Raw genomic sequence first — 19,141 nt, 5'->3', positions numbered from 1 at the left:
CCTCGTAGGACAACCCCCTCATCTTGGGGACCAATCTAGTAAACCTTCCCTGTACTGTCTCCAATGTAAGTATATTCTTTCTTCAATGTGGAGACCAAAACTGCGCACAGTATTCCAGATGTAGCCTTACCAAAACCCTGTACAATTACAGCAAGACTTACTTATCCTTCTACTCCAATCTCCTTGCAACGAAGGCCAACGTGCCATTTGCCTTTCTAATTGCTTGTTGCACTTGCATGCTAACTTGGGTGTGATTATACAAGGAACAAAGTCTCTTTGAACATCAAGACTTAAGTTTCACATGTTTAAAAGATATTCTACTTTTCCATTCTTATGACCAAAATTAATAACCTTGCACTCACCCACAATAAACTCATCTGCTATCTTGTTGCCCACTCACTCAACCTGAAAGAACATAAATAAATTTGATCATCATTGTCACCATTGATGAAGATCTAGGCACAGTTTTCACTGAGAAATATTAGATAGTATTTTTATCTTTGACAAAGATATGGCTGGTACAGAGGCCAAATGTCCTGTGCAATGTGTAAAGAGGGTGTTAAATTGTTGTAGTCCCAAATCATATTGCAGTAATATACGTTCACGTGCCTGTATAAATAAATATTCAGAGTGCCTCATCATATTCTACTGCACTACAATCTGTGTGTTGAACTAACGCGGTTTGTAGCAGATATGCGATATAAGAAATACATTCAATGAAGCTCCAGCATTTGAATCTAAGTGTTATTTTGAGCTTCTGGAAATGACAGGCATAATATGAAGGCAGCAGGTGTCTGGGTGAAACCTAAACATTTCAAATGGATTTAATGCAGAAATACATTCAATGAATTTACAGTGCTTGAGTCGAAGACTGATTATTCTGGGAACCACAAGACATAAACAGAGGTGTAATAACTTGACGTACCAGAGGTTTATTTCTTGAAATAGAAGTTTATTATAGAGCTCTTTTAGAAGCTACATGCTTGAACCAGGTCCACGACCAGAAAGCCATGAACCCTACCCCCCACCCGATTACCCGCACTTACGACTGTCGTCAAGAACAATCACGTGATCCCTAATGGGCAGTAGGAAAAGCTATACCTTCAATCACTACATTTTCTTCCCCTTTAATTTTTTTTACATTTCCTACTAACAAGGAATATTTTAATCCATAACACATATTTACAGGTCAGGTGATTAAAGATTAAGACTCTGAGGTGGTTTTCTTAGAGTGGCATAGCCTTACCGCTTGAGGGTCTCCCACTGGATTGACGTGATCAGGAACTGCAGCATCAGGTACATTATTAGAAAGTGGCAGTTCGGGGTTAGGCAATTCCACAGACATCAGGTATGTCTATTCTAGGTTGATCTGTCACCTCAGATTAATGATTCGATGTTAATTAAAGGCAGAATAGCTGGTTGTTGGAATGTCTCTACTCCTTAGATGATCCACATGTTTTTGAACAATTTGGTCTTCCACTTCTGCTTGGAGTGACAAGGGACCAGTTTCTGAGAAAATTGTACCAAGAACAACAAGGTCCACTTTCAAAATTCCACACAAAAACTGTATCTTTTCGAGCTTTGCTATGAATATCATGATTCAATTCCTGACTACTCTGATTCTTCTCTGCCTTCCCCTCTCAAGTTTGGAAACACCAGACTTAACCTATATGTAGGTGGCGTTTCATCCGTGATTCAGACGGTGTTGAACCTGTAGTTAAATCATGAGTCACATGATAATTGAGAAGAAAAAGGGGGAAATAGAGTTTCTAAAGTACCATGGGGTAACCCCCTCATTCCGGATTTGAAAATTTGCACAGCTCTTTCAGCTAACCTGTTTGATAAGGGAAGATGTGCTGTTTTAATATGTTTGATTCCATTTAAATTCTATCTCAAACTCTGTACTGGTAAAGACTGTACCGTTATCTGAAACAATGACTTCCGGTAGACCATGTATACTAAAACATTGTTGCAGCTTTTCAGCAGTTGCACTCTGTCGGTGATCTAACTTCATACACATCCATCCACTTCATGTGCATTGATGATCAATAAAAACATGGAACCTCGGACTGGACCTACGTAATATGTAGTCCAACCCAGGGTCGACCACGCCACTCCCATGGATGCAGTGGAGCTGTAACAGGCAACTTCTCTTGCTGACACTGGAGACAGTGCTTGACCGTGCTTTCAATGTCACTATCTACGCCTGGACATCAGACATAGCTTTGTGCAAGCATTTTCATCTTCGATATGCCTGGATGCGCACTGAGAAGTTCTGTCAAGTGTGATTCTCTTCCTTGTGAAGGGACGACGACTCTTGATCCCCACAGCGAGATTCCATCTTGACAACTTAATTCTGTTTTACGGGCACGGAATGGTCTCATCTCTTCAGACACTGGTGCATTTGACCACCTTGCAATACAAGATCCTGGACTTTGACAAAATTGGATCTCTGTTCGCCCAATTTCTAATTTGCTTCATGCACACAAGTGAAGAATCCAAGAAATTCAGCACAAGCACAACTACTTGTGGCACTGGAACATGTACAATGCTGTCTGGTAACAGCTTGCAATATGCAAGCCAGGACAGTTCATAAAGGTATACTCATATGCAGATAATGTTCAAAGCCCAACGTTGAATTCTTGCTGAGGCTATTGGCGGAATGGCTTTATCCTCACTGAATAAACCTGACACACCGGTGAAATGTCATCCCTGCAGATACTGGTGCAATTTCTTCACTCCAAATGCTACTGATAAACCTTCCTTTTCGGCTGCAGAGGGAGTTCTGGAGGCATAGTCAATTGGCCTTTCTGATTTGATTTCTGTCTTTTTCTGTATGCTGCAGAGTTTTGTCCTGCCTTTCACTTTGATTTCAGTTGGCCAAATTTCTCCTGGTGAAACCTTAGCTTGGTTCAGTTTGGCACTTGAGCTACCTATGGCTTCATTATCCACTCGCATCTTGGAAAGTTTCACCATTTTTCCTTCTGATACATCTTCTGTTTCATTCAGTTGATTCTTCAGCTCTTTAGTCTCTTTCTTGTATCTCTTGGCTTCCTCCTGGAACATTGAACATTTGCTGAGTCTTCTCTGCCAACTGTTTCTTCAGTTTGTTCAGAGTGGCACTAAATTCCTTTTGTTTCTCCATGATTTTCCAGAGGAGCCAACTCTGACCTGAGGGATCCTTGCATCCTGTGAAGGTCCTTTTGATTCTCCTAACTCATTCCAAAACACTGTCATATTCCCCTGGCAACTCAGGAACTCCTCCTGTGTTCTTGAAATATTTCAGACCAGTTGAGCTTAATTTTTTGTAACCAGTCTCAGGCCAGAAGACTAGGTCCTGCATTTGGCACTATGATCACAGCAAATTGGGCTGTCTGTTGCCTATAGGACATGGGCACTGTGGCAATGTCCTTTACTGGTATGGACTGTCCAGTGCATGTCTTCAATTGAGCTGTGGTTTGCTCCAGATTCAGTGGCTGGGTACCTTCATTTACGCATTCAAGTGTGTTCTCCCATCACTGGTTGATACTCCTGTATCTACCTCCATTACTAATGGCTTCCCATTCACTTGAATGGTGACGCTTATTGGTTCAGTTTTTACTGCTTTGTACAGGGAATAGATATTCGTATTGAAAGCTTCAGGTTCTGTTACATTATTCACTTCAATAATTTTGGCCTGTCTTATGGGCTGTCTCGATTTTCACCCTGTATTGCTTTATTATGTGCCCTTTCTTGTGGCAGTAATGGCATTCTGCCTCCTTGAATCTGCACGTGTCCAGTATGTGAGTACCCCCACATCTGTAGTGGATTAACTTCGGAGTTGTTGCTGAAATGCTTCCACTAGGCCTTTTTGTTTTTTGAGCAGCAGAAACTGTCTTGCTTTGCTGCTGTCTCTCTGGTTTTCACGCTATGCCTGGGATAGGTTCCTGCCCCACTTGAAGAATCGCACTATGTTGCACATTCTGTAAAGCCTGGGAGTCCCCCGCAGCACTTTCCATGGCTAGTACTATTTCTAGCTTCAAATCGATGTTGACTTCTGCGAGCAAATGGCGCTGAATGTCTTCATTGTGAATGTCACAAACAACCGGTCCCGCAAAATATAATTCAGTGCGACTCAAGTTGCAGTGCTCTGTCAACTGCTTCCGCGTTATAAGTTGCAGTGGACCCGCCTGGGGCCCTTACTCTGGAGTTAAATTTAAACCTCTGCATTATTACCGATGGCTTCGGCTGAAAATGCATCTTTCCGAGGTCTACCAATTTGTTAAAAGATTTAGAATTGGGTATGTTCGGGGCCGTCAGACTGCTGATGGTTATGTCTTGCTACCACAGACACTTGACAGAATTGCTTTCTGCTTCTCCTCCGTGGTAATTTCATTCACCACAAAATAAAAACCAAGGCACCCTACTGGCTCCAATCTTCTATGGACGCGTCATAAGGGTTGATTCTGCCAAAGGGTGGCATGACTGGTGAGTGTACTTTTTTTTCTTAAGAACTGATGTACTCTCATTCACAAGGTGAAGTGTGGCTTTGGAGCTATTTTACCCTCATCGCTAAATGTAATGACTTGACATACCAGAGAGGTTTCTATTTGAAACAGCTTCTAAAAGAGCTCTGTAATAAAGTTACATGCTTGAACCAGGTCCATGACTAGAAAGCTCCACCGAGCCCCACCCCGTTACCCATGCTTAGGACTCATTTGTCAAGAACAATCACATGACCCTAATAGGCAGTAGGAAAAGCCATACCTTCAATCATTACCAGAGGACTAGCAACACAAGTTTTAAATGTTAAAATGTAGAGAACACGATCTTGTTCTGCACCAGATTCAATTCAGTTGGGAGTTAACTGTTGAAAGCTTTGATTGTATAAAGGTTTTCAAGGTTGACTCTGGGTATTGCCAAATTCCATTGCTGTTTTAGGTAGTGCTGTTAACCCTACTGGATTCTGCAGCCATCTGCTGCAAATGGGCATCAATATTGCTTGCAGCCCATCAGGCTTTACACTTTAAATCTGCTGCTGAAGCAGTGAATCCCATGATACTGCTCTCTCCCTCCCCTACACCCTACCAACTGCTGCAGAAACTGGGGTCAGTTGGTGTGTAGGGAATGACCGTGGGTTGGAGTGGATGAGGGAAGTGGGCTAAGAGAAGGACGGAAGACTTGAGACTTTGAGTGGGTGGGAGGAGTGGAGGTATGACTGCACTGTCGGTGTACCAAGCAACATTGTATCATTCAGTAGCATGTGGTGTGTTCTGAAAAATACATTGAATACCAGTTCCTGTATCAGTAAAGTAGCGTGATTATTTTGAACTTCTGCCACAAGACATAACGCATGATAAATATAATAACACTTATAGACGCCATGTGGTCAGAGCTCCACCTGATCAAACATCCAGGAATGTCTCCAACTAGCTTTTATAACCCTGTCGCAAAGTAAACAAGCAGTAATAGCACCATTGTCTAGGAGTGGGACCCTTGGTTTGCTGATATTTATAGGAAGGAAAAACCTAAAGCCTGTTTATTTGGTCTCAGCGCCAGTATAACATATCTCAGATGCAAGAAACATAGTTCATTTTTGGAAAGCATGCTTTGAAAAGTGGATGCTCTGGAGAGCCATACATTCAAATGCAGACTTCTTAACATAAGCAGCTGCATCTCAATTGCACTTTCAAATCAATAAGATGCCAAAGGTAACAAAACCAGACCACCGCCCTGCAGAAAGTTGGAAGAATGACAGCTGTGCTTTCTCAGATCTTGCAAGGAGTCTCTAACTAAGGCAACAAGGAGGTAAACATTAACTTCCAATTCCTATAGATGCTCTGTGATAACCTCCCAATGTCCTGCCTACCAAGGGATTTGTAAAGTTCCATTTATACTGAAGTGCATGGCTTTTGGTTTCGACCAAGTACCTGAATAATGTTCCTGCCAAGCATTGCATTTCTGCCTATCCTTGTGATGTGTTGTGATTGCACTCTGAAATTCAGAGATTAGCATAGCCACTTACCCAGACTTCAACTGGAGATGTATGGCTTTTATACCTTTTCTTTGGATCATTAATTGGCAGTTATCTTTTTATATGTGATTATATAAAATGCAGTATTGAATGGTTTAAAGGCTAATTACAAGTACAGCTGCAGTTGCAAATGGACATCAAGCATCAATTAAGGGGATGAATATGAGCAAAAGCCATGTACAGGGAGGTGAGATTTATGAAGTGTAAGAGTTTGTCATGAAATTTAATGGAACCTAGAAAATGGGCAACTTTCCCTAACCAAATTTTGGGCTGCTTTTTATGGCCCACCCTGCCAGGTGTGTTTATGGCAGGGAGCATGTAAAACCCGACAGGTGGCTACTGCCTTCCTGCCCAGCCCCAACCTGGTCCCCATAGTACAGTAGGTGGGCTGGCACGGAAATCAGGAGCCCACCCGCTGTTTTGAAAAATCATTAACAGGCAATTGAGCTTGTTAACAAACCAATTGACCCAATTATTATGCCACCCGCGCCATAATGTGGTTGGCATGGGCAGGCAGGCGATAGTGAGGAGTCCACTTTTCCACCATTGGAGGTGAAAAAGCGAGAAGGAAGGGTGGTGCGAGAAGGAAGGGTGGTGCATCGAGTGTGTCCTGTATGCATTGGGGGTTCCCCACTCCCCAGGATGATACTCCACCCCCCCCAGCTGCCTTTTAAATGCTGCCAAGTGTGGTTACTTTCAGTCTTCAATCCTATGTCATCTTCACACAGCTCTTTAGTCTCAAATGCCCATTTAATTTCATTGTGGTAGCAGAGGAGATTAGGTTTGAGTGTGAATCCATTATATTCTGTCCATTGTCTGTGGGGTGTTGATCACAGAATTCATATTGGAGTTTTCTTTTTTTTTAATAAACCCCACACATTGGGTTCAGTAAGTACTATTCAGTGTGAAGATGATGTCCACTATAAAACAAGGGGTTGATCCTTTAAAAACCTGCAGTTACTGCTTTACATAGCAAGAGTTTCTTTGTGTATATGCGCATACTTGTTACACTATGTCATCTAGCACTAAAATTGAATGTGAGCAATGTTATCCTGCCACCAATTTTTATTCCATGTTTGTATTGCAAGCTGGTTAGTTCAATTGGTGAAATAAAAATAAAAATACCTGGAAAAACTCAGCAGGTCTGACAGCATCTGCAGAGAGGAACACAGTTAACGTTTTGAGTCCGTATGACTCTTTAATAGAACTAAGGAAAAATAGAAAAGAGGTGAAATTTTAGCTGGCTTCAGGGGTTTGGGACAGGTAGAGCTGGATAGAGGGCCAGTGATAGGTGGAGATAGCCAAAAGATGTCATAGACAAAAGGACAAAGAGTTGTTGAAGCTGGTGATATCATCTAAGGAATGTGCTAATAGGTGACATTAAGGGTAGAAAGCAGGATGAGCAAGGTACAGATAGCCCTAGTGGGGGGAAGGGATCGAAATAGGCTCAAAGGCAGAGATAAAACAATGGATGGAAATACATTTAAAAATAATGGAAATAGGTGGGAAAAGAAAAATCTAGATAAATTATTGGAAAAAAGGGGGATCGGAAAAGGGGTGGGGATGGAGGAGAGAGTTCATGATCTAAAATTGTTGAACTCAATATTCAGTCCAGAAGGCTGTAAAGTGCCTAGTCGGAAGATGAGGTGCTGTTCCTTCAGTTTGCGTTAAGCTTCGCTGGAACATTGCAGCAGACCAAGGACGGACATGTGGTCATGAGAGCAGGGTGGAGTGTTGAAATGGCAAGCGACAGGGAGGTCTGGGTCATGCTTGCGGACAGACCGAAGGTGTTCAGCAAAGCGGTCACCCAGTCTGCGTTTGGTCTCTCCAATGTAGAGGAAACCTCATTGGGAGCAGTGACTACTACATTCTACTGCATTTGCTGCTCCCAATGCGGTTTCCTCTGCATTGGAGAGACCAAATGCAGACTGGGTGACTGCTTTTCAGAACACCTTCGGTCTGTCCGCAAGCATGACCCAGACCTCCCTGTCGCTTGCCATTTTAACACTCCACCTTGCTCTCATGCCGACATGTCCGTCCTTGGCCTGCTGCAATGTTCCAGTGAAGCTCAATGCAAACTGGAGGAACAGCACCTCATCTTCCGACTAGGCACTTTACAGCCTTCCGGACTGAATATTGAGTTCAACAATTTTAGATCATGAACTCTCTCTTCCATCCCCACCCTCTTTCCGATCCCCCTTTTTTCCAATAATTTATATAGATTTTTCTTTTCCCACCTATTTCCATTATTTTTAAATGTATTTCCATCCATTGTTTTATCTCTACCTTTTAGCCTATTTCGATCCCTTCCCCCCACCCCACCCCCACTAGGGCTATCTGTACCTTGCTCGTCCTGCTTTCTACCCTTAATGTCACCTATTAGCACATTCCTTAGATAATATCACCAGCTTCAACACCTCTTTGTCCTTTTGTCTATGACATCTTTTGGCTATCTCCACCTATCACTGGCCCTCTCTCCAGCTCTGCCTGTCCCACCCCCCCTTAAACCAGCTTATATTTCACCTCTTCTAATTTTCCTTAGTTGAAGAGTCATACGGACTCGAAACGTTAACTGTGTTCCTCTCTGCAGATGCTGTCAGACCTGCTGAGTTTTTCCAGGTATTTTTATTTTTGTTTTGGATTTCCAGTATCCGCAGTTTTTTGCTTTTATCTTAGTTCAATTGGTGATTGTGCTATTTTAAATAAATTGGTAGGGCCAGGGCTTGAGGTGGAGAGAGAGGAGTAGTTCCTTACAATGCTAGTGTAATCTCCTAAATATTTAATGACTTCTAACTCTTTTTTTTTCCCTCACTTGCCCTCCACAGGTGTCCGTATTTGGCTATTCATCTTTCCCCTGTAATTCCAGTGTTCGCAATAGTCCTCTTCATCTTTGTGATGGCAATGCTACTGCGCACCAGTTTCAGCGATCCTGGTGTGCTCCCACGTGCTGAACCAGATGAGGCTGCATTTGTGGAGATGGAAATAGGTAGGAAAGAAGAAACACAAAAAACTGACTTGTATTCAATAATTGCTTCACATTCATTCTGCAGCAAAAGCAAAATCAATTTTCAGAGATAGGAGTTAACCTTCAGTTTATAGTTTGCCAGTCTGGTTAAGCATCTTAATATCTCTTGTAACCTGGGTTCAGAATTTAAAAACTTTGTATGAAGCCTCTTTTTATGGCTTAAAAAGCTTTGGACAGTTTCAACCCAGTCTCTAGTAGAAGTGAGTCCATAGTTCACTTTAATCTGAATTTTATTGACATGATTAGAGATAACCGAGTATAAAGAATTGTAAAGACCTACATTGTGACTGTTGTATTTGTGATTTTTGTATGTGATGCACTCTGTATAACTACAGGCAACTTTAAATTAGTGAAGAGTTGAAGCTGGACATTCAGCAGGAAGATCCAATAGACAGCCTCTCTGATTACTAGGTGTACAGTATTTTTTTTAGTTTAATTCAAATATAGATGAAAATTATGCCTTGTTTTAATTTCCGATGCGGTATGACAAAAGTGGGACATGAGGTGATGACTGTGATGTCCTCAAAAAATGGAATGCATGGGCACACCTACCATGTGACATAATTGTTCAGCCTTGACCTCTACTCTAGCTGTACTACTTATTACATAAATTGAGCATGACTCAGACAATTTAAGTTAAGCATTTAAGATATTAAGATAAATTTGAGGAATAGGAATGTGAAACAAGCTTCTCCAATGGCATAGTTAGTGCATTATGCAATGTAGTAACCTAGTCACGTAAATAAAATAAGCCTGCATTTATATGGAAGGTTCAAAGTTTAGTTCCATGTTGATGCTGAGTAAGTTAACCTCAGCTGAAGAAGAATCATAGAGTTGAAACGTTAACAGATTTGAAACGTTGACTCTTTCTTTTCCACAGATGCTGCCAGGCCTGAGTTTTTCCAGCATTTTCTGTTCTTTTTTTCAGCTGAAGTGACAACTGGGTTACTACAATTTAGTCTTGTCTGTCTAGATGAACGAGAAAGTATAACCAGAGTTTTCACTTTTGAGGGCAATATCAAATTCGGCTGTCCCTCATGTTTGATTAAAATTCAAATTACAAATTGTAACATATAGCTTTACCAGTGACCAAGTGAATACCATGCAGCATTTGCCGACATGAAAATTACAGGTTCATTTCCTGTTCCGAGCTAAGGTCAGTAATTTTAGGCAAACACACGATTCGACTTTGGGATACCTGCCACCACACCCCCCATCCCCCCAAATCATTAGAGTATCCTGATGATAGTCGAGGTTAGGCTCATCTGAAAAATAAGCAGAGAAGTTGTTAAAATTGTATAGAAGCTTAGATAGATCGCACTTTGAATACTGTTCATAAATCTGATCTCCATAATATACAGAGCCAGTGGAGAAGGTAGAAAAAAGATTTGCAAGAATTATGCCAGAATTGAGGTCACAATTATCAGGAAGAATAGCATTCTGTTTTCTGAAACAAAACGTTTAAGATTGACTCAATAGAAGCCATAATTTTAATTTATTTATTCACAGGATGCGAGTGTTATTGGCCAGCATTCATTGCCCATCAGTAATTTACCCTGAGAAGGTGGTGGCAGCAGCAGTGTCTTACTATGCTATTTCAGAGGGTAACTAAGTATCTAACCACATTACTATTAGCTTGGAGTCGTGTATAGACCAAACTAAGAATAGTAGCCTTTTTAAGTACATTAATGAACCTGTTGGAATTTTACAATGATTGTTTCATGATCACTAATAGTGCTAGCTTTTTATTCCATATTTGTTTAATGAATTGAGTTTAAATTCCCCAAATGCTGTGGTGGGATGTGAACACTCATCTCTGGATTGTTAGTCCAGTAACATCACCCAGTACGACAGAATAATAGTTTAGATAAGATGGTTCCATTTGTGGGGAGTCCAAAACTAGATGTCATAAATATAAGATAGTCACTATCCAATAAGGAATTCTGTACGAGTTTGTTTATGTAACAGCAGTTAGAATACAGAACATGCCAATACCTTAGAATGTTTAAGGTGACTGGCATAACCGCATTTAAGAGGAAGCTAGATAAGCATGAGGTGAAAATGAATAGGAGAATAACTGGGATTAGATGAAGTAAGGCGGGAGGTGGCTATTGTGGAACATAAACATTGGCACTGATTAGTTGGGCTGAATAGCCTATTTCTGTGCTGTAAATTCTATGTAATATTTTGGCATGTATATAGATAGATATATAGAAATTAATTTCGTCCAATGGAAGGTACGCAGAATCTCAAAATTGTTACAGCACAGAAGGAGGCCATTCAGCCTTTCATGTCTGCACTGTGGCGCTCTGTAGAGCAATTTAAGGTGTACCACACCCTGACCTTTGCCCCATAGCCCTGTGCATTCTTTTCCAGGTAACAATCCAATTCTGTCTTGAATACCTCAATTGAACCTGCCACCACACACCACAGGCAGTGCATTCCAGACCCGAACCATTCACTGCGTGAATAAAGTTTTTCCTCAAGTTGCCATTGCTGCTTTTGCAAATTACTTTAAACCTGTGCCTTCTGGTTCTTGTTCCTCCCACCAATGCCAACAGTTTTTCCCTATCTACTCTGGCCAGACTCCTCATGATTTTGAATACCTCTCTTAAATCCCCTCTGTTTTTTCTCTTCCAGGGAAAGCAGTCCTAACTTCTCCAGTCTATCTACATGAGTGGCTTCAGGGATGAAGAACTTCATTCTTGTGAATTGTTTCTGCACCCCATCTAATGCTTTCATATCTTTTCTAAAATGTGGTGCCCAGAACTGATGCAGTAGTCCAGTTGAGGCCGAGCCAGTGTTCGATACAAGTTTAACATAACTTCCTCTCTTTTATGCTCTCTGCCCCTATTAATAAAGCCTAAGATGCTTTATTAACTGCAATCTCAACCTGTCCTGCCACCTTCAAAGATCTATACGCATATACACTGTCATGACCATGTAAAAGGCGTTTCCTCAAAGTGGCCTTTGAGCTAAGAATTTGTTTATGTGGCCCCCTTTTAATTTGAGTGGTTCAATTTAAAAATAACCCAGTAGTCACACTTTATTCTTACTCGAGATAAAGGTTAGTTTATTACAAAACTACTGCTTAAAGTTTGAGGAAAAGTGATAGTTATTAACTAAAATACAGATACAAAGATTAAAATGCAGATATAAAAAAAACTTAAAGATGAGATATCAGATCAGTCTTTGAGACATTGTTGCAGGCCCATTGCTTTAATTCTTTCTTTCTGAAGTGAAGGGGGTTGAAATTTGAAGTTCGACTAAATAGGCAGCTTTCCTTTGTGGTCTCGATAGGTAGAACAGATGCTGGGAGAGAGTAAAGGCTTCTTTCCTTACTGGGAACTGTAGGTACTGACACTTGAAGATTGCCTGCTTTGTTCTTAGTAGACCAGGGATGATACTCCAACTCCTGATGACTAGGATCCCCAGCTCTCTCGTGGCGCATGGCTGGTTCAACTGAGAGCTGTGTGTTATGTTGTTTCTTTGCCACACAAAATGGCTTCTTGGAGCCTCTCTTATATAGTTCAAAAACACAAAACGGCTGCTATGTTAATTTTCAGTAAGTGTTTCAAACAAGGCAAGGAAGGTAGCTAGATCAGTCTTTAGAGGTTCTTTCTCCTGACAACACTAGCTGTGAATTCTCACACCTCTAGAAAATTCAGTTGTGTTGCTCAAGATATCCTTAAATTATTAATGATCCTCTTGGTGACTGATTCTGAGATACCACAGGTTCATCAATGTTTAGGCAATCATCAGTGGAGACAGCTGTTTGCTGTGACTTCCATCTTGAAAGGACTTTTTAAAACTTAAAGGTTTTTTTTACAGTAATGTACATTTAAGAAATTTCCTTAAAATCTACAATATCATGACTGCACGGTTGTGACAACACCCAGATCCCTCTGCTCCTGTACCCATTATTTCATTGCCTGCATTCTTCCTACCAAAATGAAGCACTTCACACTTCCCTGCAATAAATTTCATCTACGACTTGCTGCCTATTCCACCAATCTGTATCTAGTTGAAATTCTACACTCTCCGTTCACAATGCTTCCAAGTTTAGTTTCATTGACAAATTTTGAAATTGTGCCCTGTTCTCCAAGATCTAGATCATTAATATATATCAAGGAGAGCGAGGGCCCCAATACCAACCCTTGGGGACTCCACTACAAACCTTCCTTTAGTCCGAAAAGCTGCCATAAACCACTGCTGTTCCCTGTCACTCAGCAAGTTTTGTATCCATGTTGCTACTGTTCCTTATATTCCATAAGCTCGAACTTTGCTCACAAGTCTGTTGTGTGGCACTTTAAAATGCATATGGAAATCCATGTACACCACATCAGCATTATCCTCATCTCCCTTCTCTAACTCATTAAAAACCTCAAGTTAGTTAGACAAACATGATTTGCTCTTAACAAATCTGTGCTAGCTTTTCATTAATTAATGTGCATTTATCCGAGTGACTATTAATTTTGTCCCCATCACTGAAGTTAAACTGGTCTGTAGTTGCTGGGCTGACGTTGACACCTTTTTTGAATAAGGGGTATAACAGTTGTAATTGCAGCCCTCTGGCAGCACCCCTGACCCTAAGGAAGACTAGAAAATTATGGCCAGTGCCTCTGCAATTTCCACTCACTTCCATCAGTATTCTTAGATGCATCTTATCTGGTTCTGGTACTTTGTCTGTACTTAAAAGTTGATAATCTATCCAATACCACCACCTTATCACTTTTAAACCCTCGTAGTGTCTGAATTATCTCCTCTTTTACCATGACCTGTGCAGTCTTCCCTGGTAAAGACATGCCAAGTATTCATTTAATACCTCAGTAATGTCCATCAATGCATAAATCCTATTTTTGTTCCCCAATTGGCTCCAATCCTTGTCTTACCACCCTTTTACTATTTATACATCTATAGAAGACTTGATTCCCCTTTTATATTAGCTGCTACTCTCTTTTCATACTCTTTGCTTATCTTATGTGCTTTTTCACTTTCCCTCTGAACCTTCTCTATTCAGCTTGGCTCTCTGCATTGTATTGTTCACCTGACATCTGTCACAAGGATAAAAGCCAAACATTGCAAATGCTGGCAAAACTCAGGTCTGGCAGCATCTGTGCTGCCAGCTCTTACTATGTATTCACTATACCCTCTGACCTCCCCCCTCAGATGCTGAATGTTCTGTGCGCAAAGGACTGTTATATCCCCTTCTGCCCTCACCTCAATGCATGCCGGGCTCAGCACGATGCTGAACTCTTCTGCTGCCTTCGCCTCTGTGCCCACTTCTTTGGACAGGAGTTCTCCTGTTCTCCCTGTACCTGGATCCCTCCCTCTGGCCTCTTACCTGCTCTTGATCTTTTCATTGAGAACTATTGGCATGACATTAGCCGTCTTAATTTCTCTGCTCCCCTCACCCACTCCAACCTGTCTCCTTCTGAGCTTGCTGCACTTTGTTCTCTCAGGTCAAAACAAAAACAAAAATACCTGGAAACACTCAGCAGGTCTGATAGCATCTGCGGCGAGGAACACAATTAACGCTTCGAGTCCGTATGACTCTTCATCAGAACTGAGGAAAAATAGAAAAGAGGTGAAATATAGGCTAGTTTGGTTTGGGGGTGGGGGGGGACAGGTAGAGCTACCTCTACCTCTCCCACCACCACCCCCCGCTTAAGCCAGCTTATATTTCACCTCTTTTCTATTGTTCCTCAGTCCTGATGAAGAGTCATTCAGACTTGAAACATTAACTGTATTCCTCTCCGCAGATGCTGTCAGACCTGCTGAGTTTTTCCAGGTATTTTTGTTTTTGTTTTGGATTTCCAGCGTCCACAGTTTTTTGCTTTTCTCTCAGGTCAAACCCTGACTCTGTTATCAAACCTGCTGACAAGGGTGGTGCTGTTGTTGTCTGGCATATCAACCTCATATCTCTGGAGATCTTCCCTCCACAGCTTCCAACCTCATATTCTCCCAACATCTCTCAGCCCACTTCCACCACCTGCCCAAAATCCACAAACAGCACTGTCCTGATAGACCCATCGTGTCAGCCTGCTCCTGCCTCACTGAACTCATTTATTGCTAGCTTGACTCTATTCTCTCTCCCCTTGTCCAGTCTCTTGCCACCTATATTCATGATTGTTATGATGCCCTATATCATTTTAACAATTGAGTTTCCTGGCCCTAACTGCCTGCTCTTCACTATGGACATCCAATCCTTCTACACCTCCGCCCCCCACCAGGGCAGGCTGAGGGCTCACTGCTTCTTCCTTGAACACAGGTCTGAACAATCCCCAACCCTGCCAGTACATACTCCCCTGCCTAGCTGAACTTGTTCTCTCATTGAGCAATTTCTGCTTTAACTCATCTCACTTCCTCCAAATAAAAGGTAATGGCTATGGGTACCCACATGGGCCCCAGTTATGGCGGTCTTTTTGTGGGGTATGTGGAACATTCCTTGTTCCAGTCCTACTCAGGGGGCCCCTGGCGCAATGCTTTCTTTTCTGGTACATTGATGGCTTGTATCCGTGCTGCTTCATGCTCTTGTTTGGACCTGGAAAATTTTGTTTTCACTTTCCACCCCACCAGCCTTCACACTTAAAGGATCAACCTCCACATTTCTACCAACTCCAGCATGATGCCACTACCAAACACATCTTCCCCTCACCTCCCCTGTCAGTATTCTGTAGGGACTGTTCCCTCTGTGATGCCCTAGCCCACTCCTCCCTCAACCCCAACTCCTCATCCCCTTCCCACAGCACCTTCCTATGCAATTGTAAGAGGTTTAACACCCCTTTTTACCTCCTTCCTCCTCAATGTCCAAGTCCTCAAACACTCCTTCCAGGTGAAGCAGTGATTCACCTACACTGCCTTCTCTGCATTGGAGAGACTAAGTGCAGACTGGGTGACCCATTTTGCAGGACACCTTTGCTCAGTCCGCAAACGTGACCCCAACCTTTCTGTTCCTTGCCATTTCAATTCACCATCTTGTTCTCATGCCCGCATTTCTGCCCTTGGCCTGTCACAATGTTCCAGTGAAGCCCAATGCAAGCTGGAGGAACAGCACCTCCTCTTCCGATCAGGCACTTTACAGCTGCCCGAATTAAGCTGGACTTAACCTTGAGTTCAACAACTTCAGACCTGGAACTCTGTTCTCTGTTTTTCCCCAAACCCCTCCCCCCCACAGGGCCAGCCTGTAACTTGTTTTTATGTTTTGCTTTCAGAGAGCACTGACCCTTGTTCTGCTATTAACACATTCTGCTATCGGACCTTTATGCTACAATTTGCACCTCCTTTGTCTTTAGCACTATCATTACCACTTCCTTTGTCTTGCATCCATGACATTTTTGCCAATTCCCTTCTGAGCTCATACCTATCCTTGACCTTCTATTTTGCTCCACCTATTCCATCCCCTCTCCAACAGTATAAAACCCATCACACTTCTACCCCTCTTCAGTTCTGAAGAAGAGTTGTACAAAAAAAAAGTTAACTCTGTTTCGATCGTAACACTTTTTTTTGTTTTCAATCTCTCTCTTTTGTCATCCAGGGAGCTCTGGATTTGTTTGTCCTGCCTATGTTGTCTGTGCCTGAACTACCTCTTTAAAGGCAGCCCATTGTTCAGATACCATTTTTGCCTGCCAACCTTTGATTCCAGTTGATCTGGGCCAGATCCATTCGCACCTCATTGAAATAAAAGCAAAATACTGCAGATGCTGGAAATCTAGAACAAAAACAAAAATACTTGGAAAAACTCAGCAGGTCTGACAGCATCTGCGGAGAGAAATACAGTTGATGTTTCGAGTCCATATGACCCTTCATCAGAACTAAGGAAATAGAGAAATGAGGTGAAATATAAGCTGGTAGAGGGGGTGGGACAGGTAATCCTGTCGGAGAGAAGAGCTATACTTCTTCAAGGTAGACATTCCTTGAAGAGAGGTGGCAGTCAATTAAACACTAAGTTGGCCTTCCCTCAATTATTCTTACTCTTGGGTTGTTCCTTTATTTTTTTCTGTAACCAACCTAAACCTTTTTGTACAATGATCACTGTCCCCTAAATGTTACCCGACTGACACTTGATCCACTTGGCCCATTTCATTCCCAAGAACCAAGTCCAGCAATGCCTCCTTTCTCGGACTGGAAGCATTGCTGTAGAAAATTTTCTTGAACACACTCTAGGAACTCTTGCCCCTCTCTGCACTACTATCCCAGTCTATATTCAGATAATTCAAGCCCCCCATTATGACTACTCTATAATTCTTGCACCCCTCTATAATTTCCTTGCAAATTTGTTCCTCTACACCTTCCCACTAGTTGGTGGCCAAGGGCTACACTGAGGAACATAATTGCATTTTTTTTTGCTGTTTAGCTCTAGCCAAATAGATTTTGTCCTTGACCCCTCTGTGGCATTTTCTCTCCACTGCAGTTATCCTTAATCAATATTACCACCCCTACCCCTTTGTTTCCTTTTCCTATCTTCTCTGAACACCTTGTACCCAGGAATATTTAATACCCAGTTTTTGCCCTTTTTTGAGCCAGATCTGTTACAGCCACATCAACCTATTTCCATGTGAGAATTTACCACACTCCAAAGCATTCACAAACATGCACAGGAACCCTAATTTTGACTTTATTACTTTCTCCTGTACTCTGAACCCACCTGATAACATATTTCCTCTTAGTCAGCTCCTATCTAAAATATAAAGCATAGCTTCTGGATAAGGCAAAGGGTGACAGAAGTGGAACCTTGGGGCGAACACAAGATGTCTATACAGAGAAGGGAGGGGTGCCCAAGGCAGGAAATGTATTGGCTGTATTGGAATAGACAGTCTTGTGTTATTGCACATAGCCTCTACAGCATTGAAGCACTTTTTACTAATGAAACTTTTTTTTGTGATTATACAGTAAACTAGGATGCCTAGATTAGGAACTGCTGCATCCAAACCACCCCATGCATTTGGTAGTGCCTTTGTGGTCATGTGTGTAACTGAGTCTTTGAATATCTCAATGGTAACAGCAATAATACTTATGTTTCACTTTGAAGGACATGGGGTCTGTTCCAGTAAAAATGAGTAAATTACATTATGTACAAAAACTTAACATTGTGTATCGTTCTGGGTCTTGTAAAAATTATGTTCCTGGTTATCTATTACAGCCTAGCTTTTGTTCTGTAGTTGGGATCCTTGTTTAATTGATATGTTCGAGTTGCAACTCTTTAACTAAAACAGCAATAATGGGAAAGTTATTCATTGTATTCAATTGAGTTGGGGGATCTTTTTAATTGGATTAAATTTGTATAATTTTAAAAAGCAGGTGAATTGAAGAATGGCATATCTTGCCAATTGAATTAACTGATCCAAATTGTTGTGTTTTGTTGTAACTGAAGAAACCATTTCCAGTGGGGGCAGACTGCATGTTCTATCTTACTCCTGCCTCAATCCCCAGTGTTGCCAATATTCTACTTGAGGCTCCATGCTTATATTCCCAGAGATGGTGCCCTTATCTGTAGTAATTTAATTGAAGAAATTTATTTTACATGCTCTTCCTCCACTTGCTGCATCTTTCAAAATTTAAGACTTGTATACAATTTCCTACTCTCATTTCAGGGCATCCATAATATTGAATGCTTGCTTCCCTTGGCTTTTTCTACCCGATAAACCTTTACAACCTTGGGTTTTAAAAACCTAACTAATTGCTACTTCCTGATTTACCTAATTTTCTCTTAGGTGACTTGCCCTAAAGGCCTTGGCTTTTCATATTACAATCACTCTAAGTTGATAACTTAACACCTCCTAACCACTGATGACCTTTTTTACATTCTTATACAAATGATTTTACTCAATCCTCATTGGCCTCTCCCTCTACCATTCTCTGCCAAACAAACATTATTTGGAGTCCAAACAGACACACATGCGTCACCTATTTTCGAATCATGGATTCATCACAAATGTTTAGGAAAGGGATGAGAATCCCCTTTGTCTTTTGAAGAAGAGGGGAAGGAACGAACAGTGGAAGCAGAGCCTTTATCCACCTCTGCCTTAAAAATATTTAGATTCTTGATAAGCAAGAAGGCGAAAGGTTATAGGGGTTAGGCGGAAATGTGGAATTGAGGTTAC

The 19,141-nt window shown here is 41.6% G+C and overlaps 1 protein-coding gene across 1 annotated transcript in view; it reads left to right on the top strand.

Annotated features, from left to right (window-relative positions):
• Positions 1–19,141, top strand: part of zdhhc9 (zDHHC palmitoyltransferase 9) — a 106,812-nt gene that overhangs the window by 53,356 nt on the left and 34,315 nt on the right. The window contains exon 2 of the mRNA XM_078547063.1: positions 8,839–8,999. Within this exon, the coding sequence (XP_078403189.1) occupies positions 8,839–8,999 (161 nt within the window). The remainder of the gene's footprint in view (positions 1–8,838; positions 9,000–19,141) is intronic.

This window comes from Cetorhinus maximus, chromosome 8 (genome assembly GCF_964194155.1).
Source record: "Cetorhinus maximus chromosome 8, sCetMax3.hap1.1, whole genome shotgun sequence".
Taxonomy (NCBI): domain Eukaryota; kingdom Metazoa; phylum Chordata; class Chondrichthyes; order Lamniformes; family Cetorhinidae; genus Cetorhinus; species Cetorhinus maximus.
This window is presented reverse-complemented; position numbering and strand designations above follow the sequence as displayed.